This window comes from Colletes latitarsis, chromosome 14 (genome assembly GCF_051014445.1).
Source record: "Colletes latitarsis isolate SP2378_abdomen chromosome 14, iyColLati1, whole genome shotgun sequence".
NCBI lineage: Eukaryota > Metazoa > Arthropoda > Insecta > Hymenoptera > Colletidae > Colletes > Colletes latitarsis.
This window is the reverse complement of record NC_135147.1, coordinates 26,770,467-26,793,175: the sequence shown is the minus strand read 5'-3', so window position 1 is coordinate 26,793,175 and position 22,709 is coordinate 26,770,467. Positions and strand designations below refer to the sequence as shown.

At 41.1% G+C, this 22,709-nt stretch overlaps 3 protein-coding genes across 9 annotated transcripts; 1 reads left to right on the top strand and 2 right to left on the bottom strand.

The window, feature by feature from the left end:
- Positions 1–625: 625 nt before the first annotated feature.
- Positions 626–6,979, bottom strand: LOC143350415 (scm-like with four MBT domains protein 2). 3 transcript variants are annotated; one of them, XM_076782554.1, is made up of 9 exons: positions 6,820–6,979; positions 4,815–5,016; positions 4,628–4,697; positions 3,562–3,974; positions 3,386–3,475; positions 2,798–3,312; positions 1,871–2,721; positions 1,137–1,783; positions 626–1,075 (listed from the first exon to the last, which is right to left on the bottom strand). In XM_076782554.1, the coding sequence occupies exons 3-9, from the start codon at positions 4,671–4,673 to the stop codon at positions 905–907; spliced, it is 2,733 nt and encodes a 910-aa protein (XP_076638669.1). In that variant the 5' UTR covers positions 4,674–4,697; positions 4,815–5,016; positions 6,820–6,979; the 3' UTR covers positions 626–904. The 3 variants fall into 3 exon arrangements, with proteins under 3 accessions (XP_076638669.1, XP_076638670.1, XP_076638672.1); XM_076782555.1 differs by lacking the exon at positions 6,820–6,979 and having other exon boundaries at positions 4,815–5,142; XM_076782557.1 differs by lacking the exons at positions 4,628–4,697; positions 4,815–5,016; positions 6,820–6,979 and adding an exon at positions 4,068–4,118.
- A 741-nt stretch (positions 6,980–7,720) lies between these two features.
- Positions 7,721–9,451, top strand: Mrf1 (mitochondrial translation release factor 1). 2 transcript variants are annotated; one of them, XR_013081092.1, is made up of 3 exons: positions 7,721–8,051; positions 8,283–9,241; positions 9,312–9,418. XR_013081092.1 is itself a non-coding variant. In XM_076782558.1 (3 exons), the coding sequence occupies exons 1-2, from the start codon at positions 7,721–7,723 to the stop codon at positions 9,185–9,187; spliced, it is 1,236 nt and encodes a 411-aa protein (XP_076638673.1). In that variant the 3' UTR covers positions 9,188–9,192; positions 9,312–9,451. The 2 variants fall into 2 exon arrangements, 1 of the variants encoding a protein (XP_076638673.1); XM_076782558.1 differs by having other exon boundaries at positions 8,283–9,192; positions 9,312–9,451.
- Stj (voltage-dependent calcium channel subunit straightjacket) lies at positions 9,357–22,448 on the bottom strand. Of its 4 annotated transcripts, XM_076782550.1 has the most exons (19): positions 22,000–22,448; positions 20,949–21,135; positions 19,987–20,526; positions 19,432–19,839; positions 19,015–19,329; positions 18,226–18,282; positions 16,421–16,501; positions 16,250–16,324; positions 16,061–16,165; positions 15,907–15,978; positions 15,669–15,816; positions 15,462–15,528; positions 14,907–15,076; positions 14,702–14,825; positions 14,405–14,437; positions 13,396–13,670; positions 12,958–13,301; positions 12,637–12,879; positions 9,357–11,829 (listed from the first exon to the last, which is right to left on the bottom strand). In XM_076782550.1, exons 1-19 carry the CDS (start codon positions 22,080–22,082, stop codon positions 11,437–11,439), a joined length of 3,720 nt encoding a protein of 1,239 aa, XP_076638665.1. In that variant the 5' UTR covers positions 22,083–22,448; the 3' UTR covers positions 9,357–11,436. The 4 variants fall into 4 exon arrangements, with proteins under 4 accessions (XP_076638665.1, XP_076638667.1, XP_076638666.1 ...); XM_076782552.1 differs by lacking the exon at positions 18,226–18,282 and having other exon boundaries at positions 22,000–22,447; XM_076782551.1 differs by lacking the exon at positions 14,405–14,437 and having other exon boundaries at positions 22,000–22,446.
- Between the last annotated feature and the right edge of the window lie 261 nt (positions 22,449–22,709).

Sequence of the window (22,709 nt, the reverse complement as noted above, 5' to 3'; positions counted from 1 at the left end):
CATTTCTTTTGGCGACAATTGATAGAACTCGTACGAAAGAGAATGCATTCTACGAAATGAACCGGATATTGAACAAGTCAACACTCGTTACGGATGTAATAACCCATCCATTCCATTCTTTCGTATTGTTAATTGTACAACTCGCCTTTTTCCTCGATAATTCAAAGATACACCAATTGTTCTAGCATTCGCTGTAAGGAAAGACTACAAGTTTAAAACAAAATTATTGTAAATGTATCTATAACAGAAGCACATAAGCGTACACGTTAAACAAAATGACATATTTGAAGCAACTTGTTCTTGTTTGAAATGTTATCTACAGTGTAGACCGTTTGGCGATGTTTCAAAAAGTACAGTCTGGCGCATAGCATGCAGGAATATTGTCGCAAATTTAGATTGCGCCACGCGAAAACGACAGTTTAAGCGTACATTTTAGGCCAATGTACTTGCGCGTTACATCAAAATTTGGTTCATTTTGCGCCTACGAATGTAAATAAAAATTCTAAAGAATTCGTACTACATAAATGCTAGTAACAGCAACACCAACGATGGGAGAAAATTCACGATTATAATTTTTGTATACAAATTTTTTTTATACATTATGGAAAAAGAACATGCTTCGATGCGTTAGGTATATGGCTAATAACTTTATGTATAATCGGTACAATTTAATTTCATTCAAAAATTGCAACATAACAAAAATAATTTAAATATATCATGCTATGATTAAATATATTCTATCACTATTTTAATGGTAATGCAGTCTTGCATTTTTATATAAATTAAAAATCACTCAGTCATTATATCATACAATTAACATCTTAATGTCATTTTGTTTCGCACAGTACATTATGTTACACTATATAAATAATAAAAATAAATTTAATTTTTCTAATCAATGAAATTATACAATTTGATACTGTTCCGGTTCTATTTCGTTGATGTGTCGTAGAAAGAATGTAACTTTGACTTGTTCCACGTGACGGCAAAGCTTCATCGCTAAACTGGTTCGTAATTTCATGTGTTGGGTCAGAGACGGTAGATTCAACAATAAAAACGCCAATCCGTCAATTTCCTGTTGAATGAAATATGTTAATGGAATACGTTCGACCACTTTATGATTATTGTCTTTTTACCTCTTGTTTAACCCGGTACGCGATATCTTTGCAGTCGTTCGTTTTTCTCAAGTATCTGAACACATCGTCTACGCTCCAAAACAACGGATTCGAGTCCAGCTTCCGCGTTTTCGGGCGCCTTTGTTTCTTCTGCATTCTGACGTATTCGGCGTCCGCTTCCGAGCAATCGGACTCGATACTCGTATCCCAATCTCGTTCTCTCTTACTTGCCCTGGTGACGGAATTACTCTGGCTATACTTCGACGAATGTTGCTTGTTACTCAAACTGTTGGGGCTTCCTCTATCTTTCGTCTTTCTGTCGTTAAACGAACTTCCCGAATCTTCCGACGCGTTACTCGACGGCGGTTCGGTTTTAAATTCGTCCGACTTGTCCGACTTCTCCAAACCTTTCTGGATCATGATATCTATTTCAGAGAGCGGCGCTCTTCCATCGAGAGTTTCCTCGATTCCTGATATATGTTTCGCTAAATCCAACGACATGAATGGCAGTTCGTCCTCGTGGTCGTAATCGTCCTGAGCATCCTTTTCTCTGTTTGCCCATCTGCCACGTCTCCTTTTCCGTCTACCGCCCCACGGCTTTGGTTTTTGCACCATAATACTTGTGTAACCCTTTGGCTTTCCTCTCCTCCCAGTACCCACCGATGCCGCTAAAATAAAATACCATTTCAAGTTAACATATACTCTGCAATAATATTAAATCATCGCCTGACAAGCTCATATGCTTAGTCACTTACTGAATTTCGCTTTGGACGTCTTATGGCATTTATCCGGGCATTCGTTTTCGGGCACGTACAGAGGACCAAACAAGTTTGGGCATACCATTAGTTTCTTGCAGATATTTCTACAGAAATCAGCCACCATATCTCCTGAGGTGACGACAGCTACGCTGGCACGATATGTATTGTTTTTATGCTTTGCCTTCAAAACTTCCAAATGATAACCGGGATCTGGTTTCGAATCACATTGAAGCACTTTCAATATCCGCGCGCTTCTGTATCCGACAGATACAATCATCGATAAAACTTCTCTCATAACTAGAATCACGGGACCAGGACCCACTGCTTTCGGCAGAGTTGCTAATTTCCCTTTGGAGATCATAGGTCCCGTGAAACAACGGTAATTGAAATAGATCTTTGGACACCATAACGACGAGCGTGGTTCAGATATAGGTATATCTAGAACATTGCTTTTCTTGTCGTCTTTAACCGGCGTTTGAAGCTTTTTACAAAGCTCTATATAGTCCTTTGGTGGTTTCAATGGATAATGATTAGATTCACACCATCCGACGGGAAATATTTGTAGGGAATGCATATCTACTATGTGTTCTGGCCTAGTGTTTTCATAATTGTCTAACATTAACCATAAGAGATTGTCAACGATTTTAGTAATATGTGCAGCGCATATAATGTTTTCGCATTCTGGATCAACTGCTTCTAATCTCATGCCACATTCGAAGCCTGCATCAGTGGCACTTTGCCTTTCGAAAAATAACGTTTCGTCTGCAGCGGTCGTTTGAGTGTCTGTTAAATATTCGTCCCAATCAAAGTCGTCCTTTTCCGTAGTCCAACCTTTTGGTTGTGCAATTCTGAAAAATAATAAAATGTTAAGCCACGATTATAGAAATATACAAATGAAATATTAGAAATAAATATTATATTTACTTAATATTGTTTTTCTTTGCCCATCCAACTGGAAAGATATACGGATGTTCTGCTGTGCATAGCCAAGTATTTTTTTCTGTACTATTGTACATACACGTCTCAATATCGATATCTTTTAACAATTTATCGTACGTATCAATACGTACAAGGAAGTAAGTATCGTCAAATACTTTTATAACTGTAGCCGGGCATATCTTCGATTGATGAATTGGACTTAAAGCTTCTAGTTTCATGCCAACTTTAAATTCGTGCTTTGTATGTTCTATGTTATTGAGAAATAGTTCTTCCGGTAGATCGTTATTTTTTGGTATGGATTCTAATAAATCTTTCCATTCTTCGTACGTATGCATGTCTACAATAGAACTGGGCGGTTCTAAAAACCAAGTGGAATCGGATTTAGACGTGAATCCGTATGGATGAAGATGCTCTGATGTACAAAACATCCAAAAATCTTTATTCAATGAACTGGGGGTGTCGTATCTCAGTAGAAGGCGTCCACCTACATTTTCTACAATCTGTGATAAAAAATAGAGAACATTAATTTTGAAGTAAACCGTAACTAAATAAAACGTATTTGCTGTTTCTTACCGTAGCCACCCATAATTTGTAAGGATGCAGTGTATCGCTAACTTCAACCTTCATGCCTTGTTTGATTCTCTCAGTCATGCTGAGACCATCCTGTGTAGACAATAAAAGAAAAAACATTAAACATTAACGATATTTGCTTCTTTTTTTGTTAACTTTTTCACAAGTTTGCAACCAACCCCTGACAACATTTCTGTAGGAACAGTCCGAGCTGTTGTTAAATATTCAGGCAACTTCTCCACGCAATTAGGTGATCGTTGAAGTACAATATCAGGTGGTTCTAACTTCTTATTATTTTTCACACACCAGCCAAGTTCATGAGCAGCTTCTTTGGTAAGGTTGAACCAAAATTCCAGTGATCTATCATCACCCCCAAAATAACGTAATCGCAACAAAGGACCGCATGCCATAACAATGGAAGCCACCCAATATCTGATGTTTTCCTTATCCAAGCTTGTTGGAATCGGCACCTCAAGGGACATACCAATTTCGATACTGCTCTGAAGCGTAAGCTCCACATGAGGAAACATAATTTGAGGCACCTCGACGCTCTTTGTAACATCAAGATAATCTTGCCAAGAAAATCCATATTCTGAAAAACCAATTACCACATAAAATTTCAACAAATTATAATTTTGAAATAATAATTAGTGCATTAAACATATTTTTTAACTTAAACACATACTTTTGTGAATATATTACAGTATCTATTTTGTAACTGGAGCAAATAAAATATAATAATATTGTTCCAAAACTTAATTTCCCCGAATATATATATATATATACACATGTATATAAAAAATTATTTTTATTTATCAAATATAAATATATTCGAAAATTAAAACACAATAACGTTTGATTAAAAAAAAAAAAAAAGAATCGAATATCACGTTGCTCGAGACTGCGTTTTCAAGCACTATCGCAGATTACAAACGAATCACTATCACGATGTTACGATCAACGAAAGAAAATAAATTCTTTCGCGCGTTTTATCAACGAGTCACGCATAAACATCGGTAATTGTTTTCGAAATGAAAAATGAAAAGCACCGTGAACGTGCAACGAAACACCATTATAATGGAATCACCGACCGACAGTTGAGACCAGAGTTCAAAAACTTTAAAAGGTTACGAAATAATAGAAATCGTAAAATTTACCGCAAACAATCGTCGACGTTATATAATAAAAATCGCGCCAACGACAACCGCGAATTAATTTCAGTCACGTTTATTAATTTAATCTCACCTCCTTCTTGCACTTTCTCTTGTATTCGATTCTCGCAAGGTTCCATGGTTTCGTTATAATATTATAAGGCCTGCACATAAATTCATCGTGATCAATTTCAATTCGTCGTTAATCGACGGCGAACAAAACGCGTTGTTAGTTAGCAACAAACGTTTACTAACGGATCGTAGAGGATTTTGCAACTTACCGTGGTGCGGCGTGCGCCTATTTTTCGAAATTTCCGTGGTGCTTGTTTTAATGAAAAATAGTACCGTCAATCGTAGCTGCCCGTGCCGCTCTATACTGGCCTACCGTGCGTGTGTATTCCCCTTTCTCGCTCTAACCGTTGTCTCCTATCTCTCTCTCTCGTGCAGTACGTTTGGCGCACTCGTCCCGAATATCAGAACTACCTACATCGAATTGGGCAACGTTTTGAATCACCTTCGGCAATATTTCACGAAACGACCCCCCTTTTGCCACGTACACTCGACTGCACGAACGCTTTAACCCTTTCCCACTATTCGCGAACTGTTAACGTTTTTTTTCCTTCCGTGGCTCACGTTCGCGTATCTTACTTTTACGCAGAAAGATGCGAGACCTTTCGCGATCATTCGTCGCATCGCATTTTTTCGTTTAAACCGACCGAACCGAGTAACAGTACCAGTCTTTTAACCCTTTCTATTCTAAGATTTGAAATTCTTAGCAGGGTGAAAGGTCAATTAATCCGAACAACCAACACTGACAATATTACATTTCTCTTAATCGTTCGTCGAAAGCATAGGTTTCTCCATTCATTCATTTGTTTTCGACTTACAAGAGTACGTATTCTAAGTAAAATAGTTCAGGATGGCAGTAAATGGATTCTCTATCTTGTGTACTGTGTGCAAGATTTCTACAATAGCATTAATTGTTTCAGCAAACGCCTATAGTTCATCGTGCACGTATATCGATCAAATGCTTATGAGGCTCATATTGTTCGAAGAATAAAAGGATTAACCTAGCGAGGTTCGAGATAGTGACCGGTAACTGTCGACTTCAAAGAAAATGAAGTGAAGCAAGATCACGTTTGAAGTATATATACAGGGTGTCCCATCTAACTTCGTCACTTGGAATAACTTGCTTATTTTTTATATTATACAATAACTTTTTCAGACATAAATTACACGTGTTTTGTGGTAAAGGACTTCCACAAATAATTAAAACTCCTTTCCAAATTATCTACCATACTTGACAATACTAGATTAACAATGATCATTTTTATCTTGTCTCGATAGATCGAACGCATCATCAGGTTTTCGTATTAATTCATTAAGCGAATTTATTCTCGTTCAATTCATATTTTCTTTTAAAATTCCCCGCGGATAAAAGTCGAGCGACACGACATTGGACAATCTTGGAGGCTAAACTGTGGACACGGCCATGACAGTTGATATTTGCCTCGCAGCAACTCGAGCATTCCCATTCTATAAATCGTAAATGAAGTGCATTCTATATACTCGTAACTCGTAAATAATAGAGCCATTTCCGTACGAAATCCAACTTACTAATGATACCGACGAAAATTACCTTCAAAGTGTTTAGTAACTTCGCATAATAAACACAGCTCTCGTAAACAGACTAAACGTAAATATTGCTGATCTATTCTAGCATTGCATCCCACTTCTATCAATGAGTCCAATATTGTTCCCTTATTATTTCGTATTTTTGTCATAAACAAAGCTTTAAACGACCTATGTTTACAGACTATTTTTTTCTTATTTGGTCCTATAGAATATTCTGACAAAGTTTGGCCATTGAAATCTGGGATACCCTGTGTATTATTTTTGTTATACTTATGAAAATACTTGTATCACGTTACGTTCGATTACCTTTACGAAATAGGTCAGTCGTGTAAAGTATAAAACATAATGGACCATCCTGTATGCAATGGCGTAGTCAGAATTTTGTCTAAGGGACGAAAATGCTAAATTAAAATTTAATTAGTAATTTTCAATACAATATACATTTTATGTACGAATTTCGTTTATATGTATATTTGTCTATAAAGGTTTATTCTCTCGCTTGTCTGTTCTCACTTTGCTCTATTTAGTTTTTGTATACGAAATGGGTTCTAGTATATATTTATTTATAAATAACTAGTAGGTGACAAGTGCCCCATGTGCCCCACCCTGGCTACGCCCTTGCCTATATATATATGCTTAGTAAAGTCGTACCTTTTATATGTTATTATATCTTGACACATGCCTCTCGTAAATTAATCGTAAATCCAGTCGACTCTACCAACGAAATACGACCGCACTTGTTCAATGCGCGAGTATTACAAACTACTATTGTTTTTTTCTTTGTACGTTATAGCAATCTGAATACTTTCGTGCGGTATACTTTGTACATCATTATTCATATAACGTTACATAAATAAGACCGAAATATATTAGCAACGAATCGTACGCATGTACTCGTTAGAAAATCGATACAATTGGTGCAACATGTTTTTCGTTCCATTTCCATACGCATACTGTTTACGCACGTACATACTTTTCGATGCACAGAGATTTATTAAACGAAATAACGACATACAGCGACTATTTAATTCTACATGCGAGAAATCAACGATGCACGTTCGAAGGAACATAACGTGCACGAAACGAATGTGTTACAATTCGACGTAACGACGTAGAAATAAATCATATGCAAGAAAACGTATACGTATCGTGTTTTTTCAGCGTTGTGAAAAACAGGATAAACTTAATTGAATCGAGATTGTAAAAAACTCTCGAATTTGTAGTTTCAACCTGTCGTTATCAAACAACAAATCCGAAACATCAAAAGAACGATTCGACGTTGATTTTTCCGAAAATATCGTTCCCTCGAATAAAAATGAATTTGGACATCGTACGATAAATATTTTTAGTTAATTCGAAGAATATATTTCTCGTAAAGTATTCGGACGAGTATTTTGACGATTTATAGTTTTCTAATGTTTCCCATACTGCTAGCAGACGACACATATGTTGCTCACTTCAGTTGTAAATATTGCGATGCAGAGGGATGTTTTTTTCTGAGAAATGCTCGTGATTTTATGACACATAATTTACGCGACACACAGTAAAAAGTATGTTGTCTCTTACACGGCGATGTAAGTTTCATACTTGCCGATATTATGGGAATGTCACGAATAAAGTTAAATTCGAATCTTGGTTACCATTGTTACTTAACCTCAATAGAGAGTTTCCATTCGTGCCTTGCAAATTGTTTAGCTCGAAAACGAATTTATCACCGACCAACGCGAACGTTGAATGGTACTTGAATCACCTTACGAACGCGTATAAAAATAACGACCAGGAAAACGAAAGCATTGTGGAGATTCTTAAGTTGCAAACAGTGACAGAATTGTTGAACGAAAAGCTCAAGATAACAGAGAATCTTAAGAATTTAGAAGAACTTGGTAAGTTTCAAACATTCCTCGTACTATCAAGCATAGCTACAAAGTAGTGGCATTTGTTTTTTTAAATGTATATTTGCATATTACAGAGAATGTTATTGGTTTGAAACTAAGTAACCGGAAGAATCATTTGCATCTATGTCACGAGTTACACTACTTTGTAGCACACTTGTACATCAAAGTAAAATATTTATCCCTATTGGTAATAACTAAATGATATAAATTGATTTTCAGTCGACAATGACAAAGAATTAAAGAGCCTCGCTATGGAAGAGAAATCTGTGTATGAAAAACACTTACTAGACATAGACGAAAGGATATTGGATACAATTGTAGAAAATTTAGGGGAGGAAAGTTACGAAAATATTGTTGTTGAGATAGTGCCGGGTGTAGGAGGTCAGGAGGCTATGTTCTTTGTTAAAGATTTATTAACTATGTATGAGGGGTACCTGAACTATTTAGGATTAGATTACGAAATAATTGAATCAGATAACAGCGAGCAAGGTGGTTTGAGGAATGTCACTATGGTGATATCAAGCGAAAAAGCCTTTAAAAACTTAAAATACGAAAGTGGCGTACACAGGGTACAAAGAATACCGACGACAGAAAAAAGCGGCCGAATGCATACGAGTACGGCTGTGGTACAGGTTTTGCCAGAACCTAAGGACATAGAAATTAATTTGAACGATAAAGATTTGAAAATAGAAGCGAAAAGGGCGTCTGGAGCAGGCGGCCAGCATGTAAATACCACAAGCTCTGCAGTTAGAGTGGTCCATATACCTACCGGCACGATCGTCACGTGCCAGATAGATAGATCTCAAATAAAGAATAAAAAGTGGGCGCTATTGAAGTTGAGAAGTATACTGTACCAGCAGGAAGTTTCTAAGCAAACGTCATTCATTGCCACGTTGCGCAAGAAGCAGATGGGAATGAGATCGAGAAATGAGAAGATTAGAACGTATAATTATAATCAGGATCGTATTACGGATCATAGAATAGCAAATGGTACGCTACACGATTTAAAAGAGTTCATGAAAGGCGGACCAATGTTGGAAGAGCTACAGGACAGACTTCGTAGGGATATGCAGCAGAAGCTATTGCTGGAGATAATACAAAAGATGGAGAATGAATTGAAATAACAGCGGTTCGTTCAACATTTGCCATTTTGATAAGAAACGATTTCATTTACATAGGCAAGCCATTGTACATAGCAAATTGGTAATAAACTCTGTGTAATACAAGTAACATTCATTCGTTTTTCAGACGAAACTCGCCGCGCCCATCGACCTTACAGAGTCCCCTTTTCCCGTCTCGCTCAAGGAAGCAGAGAGTTAGCGAAGTAGAGAGTTCAGTTGTTTATTTGAAAAACATACAACAAGATTCTTTTGTTTCGTTTGGTTTTAACCGCGTGTCCAAAGGCACACACCATTCTTTAACTTCTTGTATAATACATTAATATACAAAATTAATATTTTTAATCTCTATAAATATCAAACGATATGTTTTACATCGGTTAATGTACAAAGCGCGAAAATGTGAATGTGTTCCATAGTAATCGAGAACGTGCACACGCGGTATACGCCCCTGCTCCGACCGCATAAACGAGTCAAACTCGCGGCAATGGCGATTTCAACATCCCGTCGGTAGTTCGAGCGATTATCCCATGAAACGTAGGTGCATTCCACCTACAAGCGTTCTAGCGCGAATTGACTTCCTCGTTTGTGTCGCAAACTGAAGTTTAAGATCTTAAACGCGAAATATGCATTCTGGTCGACTGAAATTTTCCTCCTACGCAAATTGGTTTGCCCGCGACTTTTGTAGCGAGTAACTACGTCATCGCTTATAAATGCAAAGCGTACCGTACGGCAGGTCAAGAATCAACGTGGCGTTAGTCCAAATATCGAACATTTATCTTTCTGCTTGCATTCATAGCGAATGAAAACCAGGGACTTTTTATAGATTAGCAAATTATGGATATTATTACTGGAATTATGTCAGTCATAGGGACACTTTTTTAAAGGAACTCTGATGATCTGTTGTTCGTACAATTTTCATTATATTTACTTGTAAAAATACTGTGTATACTGAAAACATCAATAAATATATGTGCGAAATCCCAATAAAAAATAGTTTACCTTTTTTTTTCTTAAAAAATAACAGAAAAGATCTAAACCGGAAGAGCCCCTCAAGGATTAAAGCAAGGAAAAGAGCAGGGACGCATACAGAGTTGACGTCGCATTGCATTTTGGGCAGTAAGGTTGTTTTTTTTAGGACTAAATATTTCGGCACTGAGTCATGGTTGTCCGCTTAAATCCTGGAACGGACAACTATAGAAGCCGCGAATTCATGGACATCGTCAGACATCGGACTTTATCAAGAATTCTACGTAATATACAGTAATTCCTCGAAACATGTTCATTCGACAGACCTTAAAACTGGTACATACAGTGCGTTGCATAGTTATAGCATCACCCTCGCTTTTAAATATTATTGAGAATAAGACTAATTTTCATCGGGGAAATTTCGCCAATCAGTGGATAATATTTTTGTGAAAATAAAAGTTTTAATTTTTATTACCGGATGATTTGTCTTTTGCGCGATAAAGATCGCGTTTATTCTCCTCTTCGAACCAAATCTGAGATAAGAGGAGCTCGATTCCTAGCACACAAACGGCAACGAACATCTCGCAAGGAAACACTGCAGCTAGTTGAACCTTCATCCCGTGACGCTCTATAACACTGGTCAACAAATTTTTAATTATAATTTGTATTCTTTATGATTAAGCTTCTATATATTTTATATTTATATTTAAGCTCGAATATACAACATAAATGCAATCGGCAAATGCTATTTTTAAGATAGCACAAAATTTTCATTTTTAGTTCCCGTGTGTCAGGGAAACTAGAGCCAATACTTTAACTTTCAATTGCGTAATTCAGGGTCGTAATAAGAACTAGGATCGATTACTCAGTCAAAGGATACTTATTTGCCATTGACCAGTGATAATCCTCGAGATTGACGAGCAAGACTTTCGGGATGCAGACCCTGCCTGCGCTAAAACACGCGCTAATAGAGGGGACAGCACCAGGACCTTTGTTACGCCTCCCTATTACAGCGTCGCTCTAAATACTAGAACATCTTGAAATCGTAGTAACTATCAAAAAGAAAACATCGAATACTTCGTAACGAATCGCCTCCAATTGTACTTTGTCTCGTTAATAGCTTAATGACGTTGGCAAAAGGTAATACGCATTTACGAATCTCTCGAGAGCACCCTAATAACATCTATACCGGACATCGCGACGAACCGACGCGAGAAAACGCTTTCGTCGTTAATCCAGCCCAGTAGAGTCGAAAATCCTCGAGTCGCGAGTCGATTCACGGAAAATTAATCCTGACCGAAGACGATCCGTCTGACAAAGACACAGACGGCAGATAACAAAAGAAGGAGGTAGATATTCGACTCCACGTTCGAAGCCAAGCCACAGAGATCTTTGATCTCGCTTTCTTTCGGGTCACTGCGAATGCAGGACTGAGGTGTCTTTCTTTCTAGGGGGTTGAGCGCTTTCTGGCAGACCAAGGAGTTGTTCTCGTACATCACTTCTTCCGGGTAGATGCTCAATGGGGGTGACACAGTCTCGGTACAGTCTGTGTTCACCACTAATAGAAGCATATTACTGAAGTTCACTGGTTGTACAATGTATGGCCTTAGACAGTCTTCGTTTACATCTGTTTCAATGTCGAATGACTGGAAGGTCACGTTCCTGAGGTACAGGTACACCTGAGAAAAAAAAGAGTTTAATATACAGGGTGGATCTTAACATGTGGTAAGGATTATGAGTAAGGTTCTTGGAAATGTATGCCCTCATTAGACCTTCTTCTCGAGCTGTGTCCATTATTAACATGCTGAATGGTAATCACTGACGACCGGTGCTTCAACTTCGTAACATATTCTATGAACACTGAATGTCTTAAGCCTAATACTTGCATGAACATAGTAATTAAGGTTCATCGTTTCTCCGTGAACTAAGTTAGTAGTAGTGAACAACTGTTTATTCATACCTCAGGAGCAATTAATCACACGACGATGAAACTTGGTACAGCAACTGTTATATGATGATTTAGTATATACCTTTCGTAGATCATCCAGAAAATAATCTCGAAACATCGGACTCGGTTTAGTAAACACATCACACTCACAAAAATACAAAAAAGAAAGTTGAACCGAATACGCCGTGCCGACTGTTTAACCGCGCGAACGACGACGGACTCTGGCCATTAAGAAATCGGTAAATCGGGATAAATTATGCCGAAAGGTCGCGAAACAGTTCAGTTTGGGTCAGGTATTAGATTCTGCCTGAATTCGTCGGTTTTTTGAACGTTAAACCCGAGTATCCGGCTACCTGCGTATCTCGAGCACTGACTCGACCGCCATGATGGATTTTGGGAAACAACATAAAAGATGACGCAATCGCTAAGCGAAGGGCAAAACGAACCGTTGGCGGGAAAATTAAGAAAAATGAACGCTATTGTCAGTCTAAGGGGAAATAAATAAAATAATTCTTTTAGTAATGAACACCCGGTTTACCTCCTGATCGCAAGCTTCTGGTCTTGTTCGGTTGATCAGAACCTTTTGGTCAAACAATTTTTCGTCCTTCGCGTCCACCGTCGGTTTCTCCTCGCTTTCTTGATAGTCTTCGTGCATAGTCTCGTCCTCGTTGGGATAAGCGAACGTCTGTACGTACTCCGAGTCCCAAATTCCAGCTTTGGCCCAAGCCCAGGCCACTTTCCCGACGAACCACGAGATCAACTTCTGGGCGGTCTTCCACGGCTGGAGGCAACGAATTATGAACAGAATACGATTGACATTAAAAAAACTAGTTTAATTCTACTTTAAAAGAAACCCCACCGTCATCAATATGTTTCCATCGTTAGTGGTATGCGTTCTCTTGAAGCAGACTGCTTGGTAATCAAATATTCTAATTTTCTCGAATACTCCTTCCTTCACGAGACTGGTCATGATCGGCCCTCTGATTTCACCGAAGAATTTCCCTGCGTCGGACTCATCCTCCGCCGCGATCACATATCCGTTGTTGTCTATCAAGTAGCAGGTCCAGTTGCCCTCGCCACAATGCGTGTAGCAATTTGTTTGACCCTCGCAGCTGAACGTGATGTTCTGGAAGAGACCTTGAAGGGCGGTGTGCTGAAACTGGAAACCTACCACCGCTGCTGGCGCGTTTCCTTTCTGAGGTTCTGAAGGATAAACGTTCAACTTCTGTTATCGAATCGTGATCTGATAAGCCGCGAGAAAGAATGATGTTAAAACCGTTACAACAGAAAATTTCACCGGTAAAAATAGCGCGACTGGCGGTGACGAGGGTGGTGTTGTCGGCACCCTCCTCATCTAGTGGTACGGAAAAAACGAAGCTGTCCGGATCGATGTAGTGCTGTTCCACGGCACGTTTGTACCAGACTTCGTCGATTGCTCTCGGGTACATTTTGCTGAAGTGGTCTTCGGGAACGATGCTTTCCTCGTCCAGTAGGAAGTCCTGCCATCTTGTCAGGCCGCTGTGGGTCGCCATGAACGCGAGCGTCACGCCGAAACGTTGTTGGAACTCTTTCCTACAAGAAGGGAAGCGTTAGACTATCTGGTCGACGTAATTCTTCCTCAAAATAGAACTTCGAGCATTCCTCCTCTAATATACTGCGCTATTGCGATACTGCCGAGCTCCGACAACTCGATTGCGACGCTCGAACAACTTTACCGAATAAAAATTATCAGGATAATCGCATTTCGATCGAGAAAATTGTTTCTTGGACAGAGATGGCAAAATTCTCTAGATAACACGTTTAAACGTAAAAATCGAACACCATTCTGGCCATGTCTGATTCAAGAAACTGAAAGATTAAAGCGTTGCGAACGAGTTTGTAAATACATCGTGACTACTGTATGATACTGGTCGGAATCAATTGATCCTCCTGCTGTCGGGGTCATCGTCGTTCCTCTTCGAGGTCCCAGTTCCGAGAGACGACCTCCGGTTCATTGGACGATTCGTGATCTAACGCTTCGCGCCGATTAAGAATCGCAGAAGGAACAACAAAGGAGTAGAAAAGTGCAAATCACTGGTGAAGACGGAATGGAAATAAAAATATCCAGAAATTTTACGAGATTGTACAACTTTAAAGGGGGTAAAACGAAGGTCTCGATAATAAGGAGAACGCATAGAAAAATTGAAAAGAGAACGGCGGGAGGAAAGCGAATACAGACGAAATAAGCAACGAAAAAAACGAACGATCGAGTGATAATCGTTAGTCTCTAAAAAGAAAAACGTAAGGTGCGTTGTGATGGACGTTACCTGGGCAGCAGATTCATCAGCCTAGCTAAAGGTCTGCATGGCGTCAAAGTGGTCAGTATTAGTAAAAAGGAACGGGTGCGTTTCGTTATCCTCACCGTAGAAAGAGTAAATGAACGGAAACCAGAGAAAAATTGTGCAGAAAACGGAAAGAACGTACAGAGGGAACGACACGCGATAAACTCTGTACAATTAATAACAATTTTCATTGAGATTATTTCTTTCCCTCGAAAAAAACTTCGTACATCGTAAAGGAGAACAAAGGTGCCTTAACTATTTCTTGTCTCGTAGGATGCTCACCCTTTTTCTTCGCGCGTAGTGCTGAGGTTTGCAAACCACTCGGTTACCTTTGCGTCGAACACCAGACTCTGCAGGAGTTCCCTGTCGCAGTAGTAGGAGTCTTTGTCGGCTTTGTACGGCGTGGCTGTTGGGGCAGAGAGTTAGTCGGTGGTCGCTCGATAGCAATTGATGCGTCAGAATTGCTTTCATTGAGAATTATACCTACACTTTGATTTACGGTGAGTGTCGTTACCGGAACTCGTGGCCGAGTATTCTGGCGGCTGGGACGGTTGTTTCATGTCGTTCCATTTCCAGCGCGGCTGGCGAGTACGCTCCAAAAAATGCAAGAGCTGCGCCTCCGAGGAATTGAATGTACGCTCGTCCTCGTAATGGTATCTGTAATGGTACCTAATTTTTAGTCCACGATAAACAGCTTGCGTTTACCGCAAATATTATTATGACGATCAACAATGCACGCGTCTCAAACTTTTGTCCGCTACTGTAGTCCACAACAAGAAATCTCTTTCAACAACTTCACCCATTAGAGCCCGCGAATACTCTGTAGTAGTCAATATGATTGATGATGTGGGAGGGAGGAGGGAACAACTCGGATACTAGACACAGTGGACGTACACTGTCGGTCCAAGTGTGGAGTATAAAAGCAATTTCACTGTCACTGGGCGTCTATCGCCTTTCATCGTTGTTTGACGTAAATCCGGGAGTTCGAATTTAGGTCAACGCGGCCAATTGTTTAAAATTAACCAAAGTTAAGGGCACTTACTTGCAATACAACCAATCGGGATGCACCCGCCAGTTCGTACCAGTGAAATAATCCGACACGTTCTTGCCTGCGACAGACGATCTGGTTAGCGTGTTAGAAATTGTAGATAAAAATTTGTCTCTATTGTAGACTAATTAAGTAAGATTCAGGCGACAGTAGAGTTTGTTTCGTTGCTTTCGTCATTGTTAATATCATTGGGGCACGTACCACTAACGTGCGCACGGTGTATTTCCTCGGTTGCGAGCACGCGATGACTTCCGGTGTGATCATGTTCCGGCAGACTGACCACCACCGTGAACGGTGTGTTTGGTATACCAGTGTAATCGTACTTCCTCTTCACTCTGCCCACGCGTTTCTTTCAAGATTCAGAAAAAGTGGGTCAATGTAATTTTTTTAAAATTGGAGTTTCGCTTCATTTTCTGCGGACAATTATGAAACAACTCACCATGTCATCGTAATGGTACTTCGTGTGAAGCGTCACGCTACCGGTCGTCTGATTGACCACGTCATTACGGAACTACAAGAGGATCAGTTTTTATTGAAAGTAATAACACTTTCGCGAAGCAGGGAAGGACATTGAATTTTTTTACGTAACCCACCATAATGATTCCTTCGTCGAACTCCCTTGGTCCCCTGTCCTGATCCATCAGCTCAACCTCCGCCATATCGACGCTGTTGTACGCGGGCTTCAGGATACCCTGAAACTATAATTACATCGTGTTGTGACGATTGGGAAAGTATTCGTTAAATTATGACAATTGTGTAGAAGCAATCGAAAGGATCTTTACCACTGGCCGGAGGTCGGGATGAATCAGGATGAAACCGTTGTTGGTCACGATGAATGCGTATCCGTTAACGCCGAGCTGTTCTCAGGAAGAAAAAAGGTAAATTAAGTAATCAACGGTGTGCCTAATCTCGTGTTTTAATAAACTACAACGTATAGAAGATGATCGTCTCACCCGATGGGGCATCATGAGCTTCTGTATCTCTTCGATCGGAACGTCCGTGCCAGCAACGCCGAGGAGGTCGGCGATCCGTGTCTGCGCAAAGAATCATCGTCGCGTTTTAACGAAATTCTATCGGTAAAGCGATCGGAGTGTTTTGAAATGAATTACGTATCATCATCATCCCAAGTCGCATAACCATAAGCGTATCTACCTTCTCCAATAAACGCTATCACAATGAATTCGTCTAAAGACACACTGTTCTAGTATTAAAAATAACGATAGTTACTAAAGAAACGATAACAATAATAATAATAATAATAATCATAACGTGTTTTTTTTTATACGGTTGGACGTATAAAACTAGCTCAACTACGTTCTCAATAATAATAATAATAATGATAATAACGATACACAATAAGAACAATATCTGACGCAGGCTATCCTAAGTGTTAATAATCAAATCACAATTGGTCGCGCCGTTTATCGTTCTGCCGATCGTCTGTTCCCTCTCAGCGAATTTGGTCGTCATTTCCTTTATCGAATCGTTAGATTATAGATAGTATCGACCATAGTACCGATCTTCAAGGATCACAGAAACGTTTCGAGACAAAGCCAATCGAGTAACATCTTATACGGTGGATTCGCAGAAAGTGGAACGGTCGTCGGAACGGCGTTGGACCGAACTCTACTTATTTACTCGTCTAACGAAATCTAGCACTCAATAAACTTGTCAAGTCGTACCGTGTGCACGCGTGTGCTCAGTACATTCTTTATACCCAACAGGATATTCTCTCTTATATTCAGAGCATGTATATATATGTACGTATGTAGTCACTGCAGAACCAGAGTTCTTCTACGAGTCAATGATAATGATAATAATAATGATAATAATGATAATAATAATAATAATATTAAGAGGAGGTATCGCCGTTCGCAATCCAACAGGCGGGCAGGATAATCCGTGTTTCTACTCGTCTCGAACAGGGCACAGGGTAGACTAAAGTACCTAAACCTACCTAATGATTAAACTAAGTCCAGTACTAGCGTTAGACCAAAGTAAGATACCAGAGAGACGAACGTGGACCTAAATGGAACGAAAGTTCGTCGCGCGGCGTCGTTCTCGCCTCTGGGATTTCCATATCGCGCGAGAATTCGTCTTTAACGTTTCGAAATTTCTTCTCTTCGATGTTGCAACAAAAAAGATTAACCCCTTCATGCTCGCTTCTAGACACGGTAAACATTATTCCTTCGTTTCGTGGCACATTGTATTACGGTCCATTTTTTGTACACATGTGAGACTGCAAAAAAAAAAGATACAAAATAAAACACAATGCATGTTAGTTTCGTGACTGTTTTATGCATTTGAAGTGCATTTAAAAATCGCATTCAACGTGATTACGAGTGTACCAATCTTGTAGAATGATCCACAAAAGAAAAATGATGCGAAATCAGCTTGCAACGAAAACGACACGATAGGGGGTTGATGATCAATGTGAAACGTCGATGCAGGCTTATAAGTCTCAATAAAAGTAATCCAAAGTAAATTGAGAACGTTCGAATTACCAATAATTTTCCAGGCTACGTTTCAGAAAAATGTTCCAGAAGATAGGTATTAGACTTATAAATCGGCATCGATATTTTTTCCAAACGGTCGGAATAAAGTAATCATCCGTTCTCCAACACCTGTCGATCCTCCCCTAACCGGAAACCCAGACACGTGGGAGCGAGCCGCGCGCGTATACAAAAGGCGAAAGGGTACAGGGCTCTATGCATTGAAACAACGTTGCTTGTGTTTTTTGTTTTTTTTTGCTGCCAACCTCTCTTGTCTCTGTCACCCAGTACGCCTCGTTCACCAGCACCTGCCTTGTGATGTTCTGTGGACAAACAGGAACTTAAAACCAGGGGAAACTCCGTTCACGTAAAGGGGCTTGGGGGGGGGTAGTTTGTCTAACGTCTGCTCGCGATTCACAATGGGGCCATTTACTCCCCAAAAAGAGGAAGAAAGTTATTCCACGTTAATTAAATATATGGGCCGCGATTCGGTACAATCTTTCTGTCATACGTTAATTTGCGACGCGACCAGACGTCTAATTCGACTGGGACCATCACGATTTAAGGGAAATTTGTAAACCGACATGGCTAGAAACCAACACGCCGTGAGACCAATTACTGATTGATTTAGATTGAGAATAACTATGAAACCCTCTAATTTACAATTTAACACTATTGAATGGCATTTGTGGACTCGCGATTACCTATTGTTAAGGGTGCTTATGATCTAGTGTTTCATTCGTCATGAATACCTTAAACGTCTCTGTCGATATCGAATGTACGAAGAAACGATGAAAATTGTTTCCTCGATTGAACGCATGGAAGCTAATATTTGAACATTTGTAAAATTTCGAATTTAAAAGTTTCCGGGTTCGAAACACGATTAGGAAGTTTTCATTGGGTTCGAAAATTTCATGAAAATCGCCGGGTACCATTAAAGTGTCAAGGAAGCGAGAACGGTCACAGAAACTCCTCGTGTCGGACACCCCTATACATATAGCGTTTCTATAGAATTAGAGTGTTTGGTTCGATTACGCCAGAAAGGAAAATCTTACCGCGTTATTGCGTCGGTCAAACACCGGCATGCTAACCGAGGTCATCAGCTTGAACTCTTGCAAATCGTCGCTCTGTTCGTGCACTTTCTTCTGCTTCTTCACGAACCTGCGATCGTACTCCCCCGCGTTGAACAGCTTCTTTCTTCTATGAAGCCTGAGGAACCTCTCCTTCTGTTCTTCGCTTTCCCGTTGCTCCCAACGCCAGTCGGTCATCTTTGGGTCCGTGATGTCGGCGTAGACCGGTGTCCAGATCGTTGGATGATCCGTACGACCGAGCACCAACGGTCTAGCCATCACGGGGACGTATTTAAGTACCTGTAAATAGCACTTGCTCTATTAGTTCATCAAAATAACATGTTAGGGATGTCTTCGTACGTCTCTAGTGACAATTTCAAAACAATGTTGGATCCCGTTTACCTGTTCTCTAACTTCAGCCAAAGTGCAAAGGTGTACGAAGTAGCCCCTGTTGGCGCATGCCATCCATTGAACCTCTCTGACGTCCGCCACTTCTCTGCCAATCAGATAAGTGAATATCCTAACTGGCATGTCGGCTTTGAACGGCTCGTTGCGATTATCCCTCCAGTTGTAAGTCTCGAAGATGTCCTTGTAGTTGTACGGCACGCCGTCCGTTATCAGCATGATCGCCTGGTTGCACTTGGATCCCTTCTTGTCGATTCGATAGTTCTGGAGCAGGACGAAGGCCGTGGTCAAGGCCATCGAGAAATTCGCTATCTTCTCCGTTTCCAGATTCGAGATAGCTCTCTTCAGCTCCCTGATGTTCGCCAAGTTCGCTTGGACCAGGGTGTCGTTGAAGCACGGCACCACCTGGAACGCACATTTGCTAACAAACTAAAAAGTAATTTCTGTTTCGCCATTCGGTTGGTTCGCCAGAGCATTAGGAATTAACGAAGTGGTCGATACGATCGCAGTCTCAGCCAACCTAATCCCAATCGATCGCTCCTAGCAAGTTACCTCCTTCGTGATATTGGAGAACGTGATGATGTTCACGAAATCGTTGTTCCCAAGAGTATCCAGGATGTTGTTGACCACGTGCCTGGCGATTTCTCTGCGTATACCGGTCATGCTGCCTGACGTGTCGATGAGAATTAGGATATCCTTGGGGCTGGTGGCCGCCTCGATGTACCAACTTCTGGTTCTGCAGTCGAACAGGTCCACCGGCTCCAGGTACAAGTTCATCGCTGGGTACTGTCTCATAAATCCCGTCGCGCTGCCGAAATACTGCCAGGACAGGGATGGATCCTGCTCGTAGTTGTTGATAAAGGTCTTGTCCAGCTCCGCGGACCACTTGATCGCTCTGATCACGGGCGCAGCTCTTTCGTAGACGTTCGTCGGCACGTGGACGGCCGACGTGTTCAGATTTACCGGGCCACCGAAGTGAGAACTGTATTTCAGATCGATGGTGATATTCTTCGCGTCGATGAAGGTGAACGATTCCGGGGGTGTGACGTCCGGAGCGGATAAGGCTGACGTCTCCGCGATGTCCATGATTCTCTGGGAGACGGAACAGCGGTAAGTTTGGATCAATCGTGAGTGGCGGTGTTGAGGATCAGAAGCGCGAGAAGGAATATGAAATTTTCATTTTGCGTATATTTATATCGACGAGAACCAAGAGGGCCGTTAGTCGCACGATCATAAACACTAATGATCTAACAAGGGACATCCGCGAAGTGTCCCCTCACGATTTTGATGGAACTTTGCGGATTTCTAGAGCAGCCATAGGCAAGAGATAAGCATTTGTTTCTTTTAGATACTAAAATAACCCTATTCGTTTAAAAATGTTTATTGTCTAATAGTATCACTTATTGTTGATCGCTTTAGATGCCTGTAAAATATCGCAAACATTAGGAAGGTTGTCTTTGTGGATGTTCCTCGTTAGTATCAGAGAGTTTCAATTCTTTTATGTTTGTGGATACCTTGATAGCTGATATCTTGGACTCCATCATGGCTTTAATGTCCTTCGCGATCTCATGGACCAAGGCGTTACCATCACGTATCGTCACCCCCGCTTGCTTGTACCTTTCTTGAAACTTCTCCACGTTGGTCACATACTTGCCTAGCTGCGACAGCTCGAAACCCAATTTGTTTGCCCATGTTTTCGCCCTGCACGTGAAACAAGTTGCATGAAACTTCGGAGGGGGAAGAAGTCGGGTCGTGGGAATTCGTAAACGTGCTCGAAACGTGCCAGAGCACTTGCCAACTGATGTATACACAACATGACATACCCTCGCGGTTGTATTACACGAGAATCGAAATAGTAGATTTTTTTTTTAATGGAAACAAACTGGCCACGAAAGTAAATATTGTCCTAGTGCAAGAAAGATGTATTATTATTGATTATATTATGCCCTCCAGGGATATCGTTGTTATTACTGTAATTAATTTCACAATATGGTGACTAGCTATTACATATTGAAATACTTTAATAGAATAAACCTTCAACGTTTAAAACTTTAAACTAAAATCATCTAAAATTAACATACTATAATACTTTCTTCCCCCAATACTTCGTTACGTTTAAATTTTATATTATTCCCGATACCCCCGAACCACATTGTCCCGAGTCAATATCAATCTATACCCCTGGAAATAATTATTGGATCACCTGCTCGACTCCGCTACACGCAAGATGCCCCTAAGCTATCGAAACGTACGACCCTCCCTTTGTTCTTACGCTTCTCCTGAACAATTCCAAAAGACTATCCGCGAGATGAGACTATTTAAAAGCTAAGAGAAAGAAAAAAAACGACACGAGTCACGCACGCGGAACATGTTACACCGCGGCTCGCCCACGTTTTCATCGCCCGATAAGGGTTGGCGCATGTCGATAACACTCGTGCCACCTGAACCAGTAAATAAACCCGATTACGAGGCCAACCGTGTGGCGTACAATTTATTCCTCGCGACGCGTACAAAAGGGTTCAACGAAACGCGGATTAATCGGCTGCAACGTAATCGAGGACTTACGTTTTGTACGATATGCCGTCACCGCGGTCGGGTGCCTCGATCAGGATCAGGATGACGACGGCGTACAGGTAACGAAGCCTCATGGCTGTCGTCGTCTCGTGCGGCGCTCCGCTGTTTACGCGAGGACACGGTAAACAAAACTGAGGCCGAGATGAGGCTCGCGTCTGACATTAAGGATACTCTCCGGCCAGCCGCGGTGGTCGTCGCCGTCGTCGTCGTCGTCGTCGTCGTTGTCGTCGACGTCGCCGTGCAGTGCGCGCACCGTCCGACCACGGACGCCAGTTACCCCGAAAGCTTATCGATCGACGGGGCCTCGGAGCTTGCGCGTCGACGTCTGCGGGACAGCAGCGTCCCGACGACGCGTCGCCGCTCGTAACCGTCCGCTGGAAATTGATAGTAATGTTTGCCGCCGAACGTCGGCCCGAGACTCGTTCTAGGATCGCTCTGTTTTCCTCGGTGCTGTCGCTCGTCCCCTTCCGTTTGGCACCATTCTGAAGAGGGTCGCCGCGGATGGAATCGCCAGCTCGCCCACGCGCTGCATGTTTTTGCAGGTCCTCCTACGCCACGGAGGCGGGAATTTGTTGACTCGCCACCGAAAACGGATTATCGTTAGCGTTAAAGGCTGGAGTTTGGTACCGATGACCGACGGGGGAGAATCGTTGCTCGAGGACGGGGACGTCTAGGAACTATGCGTGGAAAGACTGTTGAGT

What these genes read in the sequence shown, in the direction of transcription:
- Mrf1 (XM_076782558.1), top strand. Translation starts at nt 7,721, where the DNA reads ATGTTGTCTCTTACACGGCGATGTAAGTTTCATACTTGCCGATATTAT. An exon ending in TAAGAATTTAGAAGAACTTG is followed by an intron (nt 8,052 to 8,282) that starts GTAAGTTTCAAA and finishes ATTGATTTTCAG; the next exon opens with TCGACAATGACAAAGAATTA.
- Stj (XM_076782550.1), bottom strand. Translation starts at nt 22,082, where the DNA reads ATGAGGCTTCGTTACCTGTACGCCGTCGTCATCCTGATCCTGATCGAG. An exon ending in TCTCCAATATCACGAAGGAG is followed by an intron (nt 19,840 to 19,986) that starts GTAACTTGCTAG and finishes TGTGCGTTCCAG; the next exon opens with GTGGTGCCGTGCTTCAACGA. An exon ending in TGGCTGAAGTTAGAGAACAG is followed by an intron (nt 19,330 to 19,431) that starts GTAAACGGGATC and finishes TGCTATTTACAG; the next exon opens with GTACTTAAATACGTCCCCGT.
- LOC143350415 (XM_076782554.1), bottom strand. Translation starts at nt 4,673, where the DNA reads ATGGAACCTTGCGAGAATCGAATACAAGAGAAAGTGCAAGAAGGAG. An exon ending in CTACAGAAATGTTGTCAGGG is followed by an intron (nt 3,476 to 3,561) that starts GTTGGTTGCAAA and finishes TTGTCTACACAG; the next exon opens with GATGGTCTCAGCATGACTGA. An exon ending in CGTACCGGGTTAAACAAGAG is followed by an intron (nt 1,076 to 1,136) that starts GTAAAAAGACAA and finishes TTCATTCAACAG; the next exon opens with GAAATTGACGGATTGGCGTT.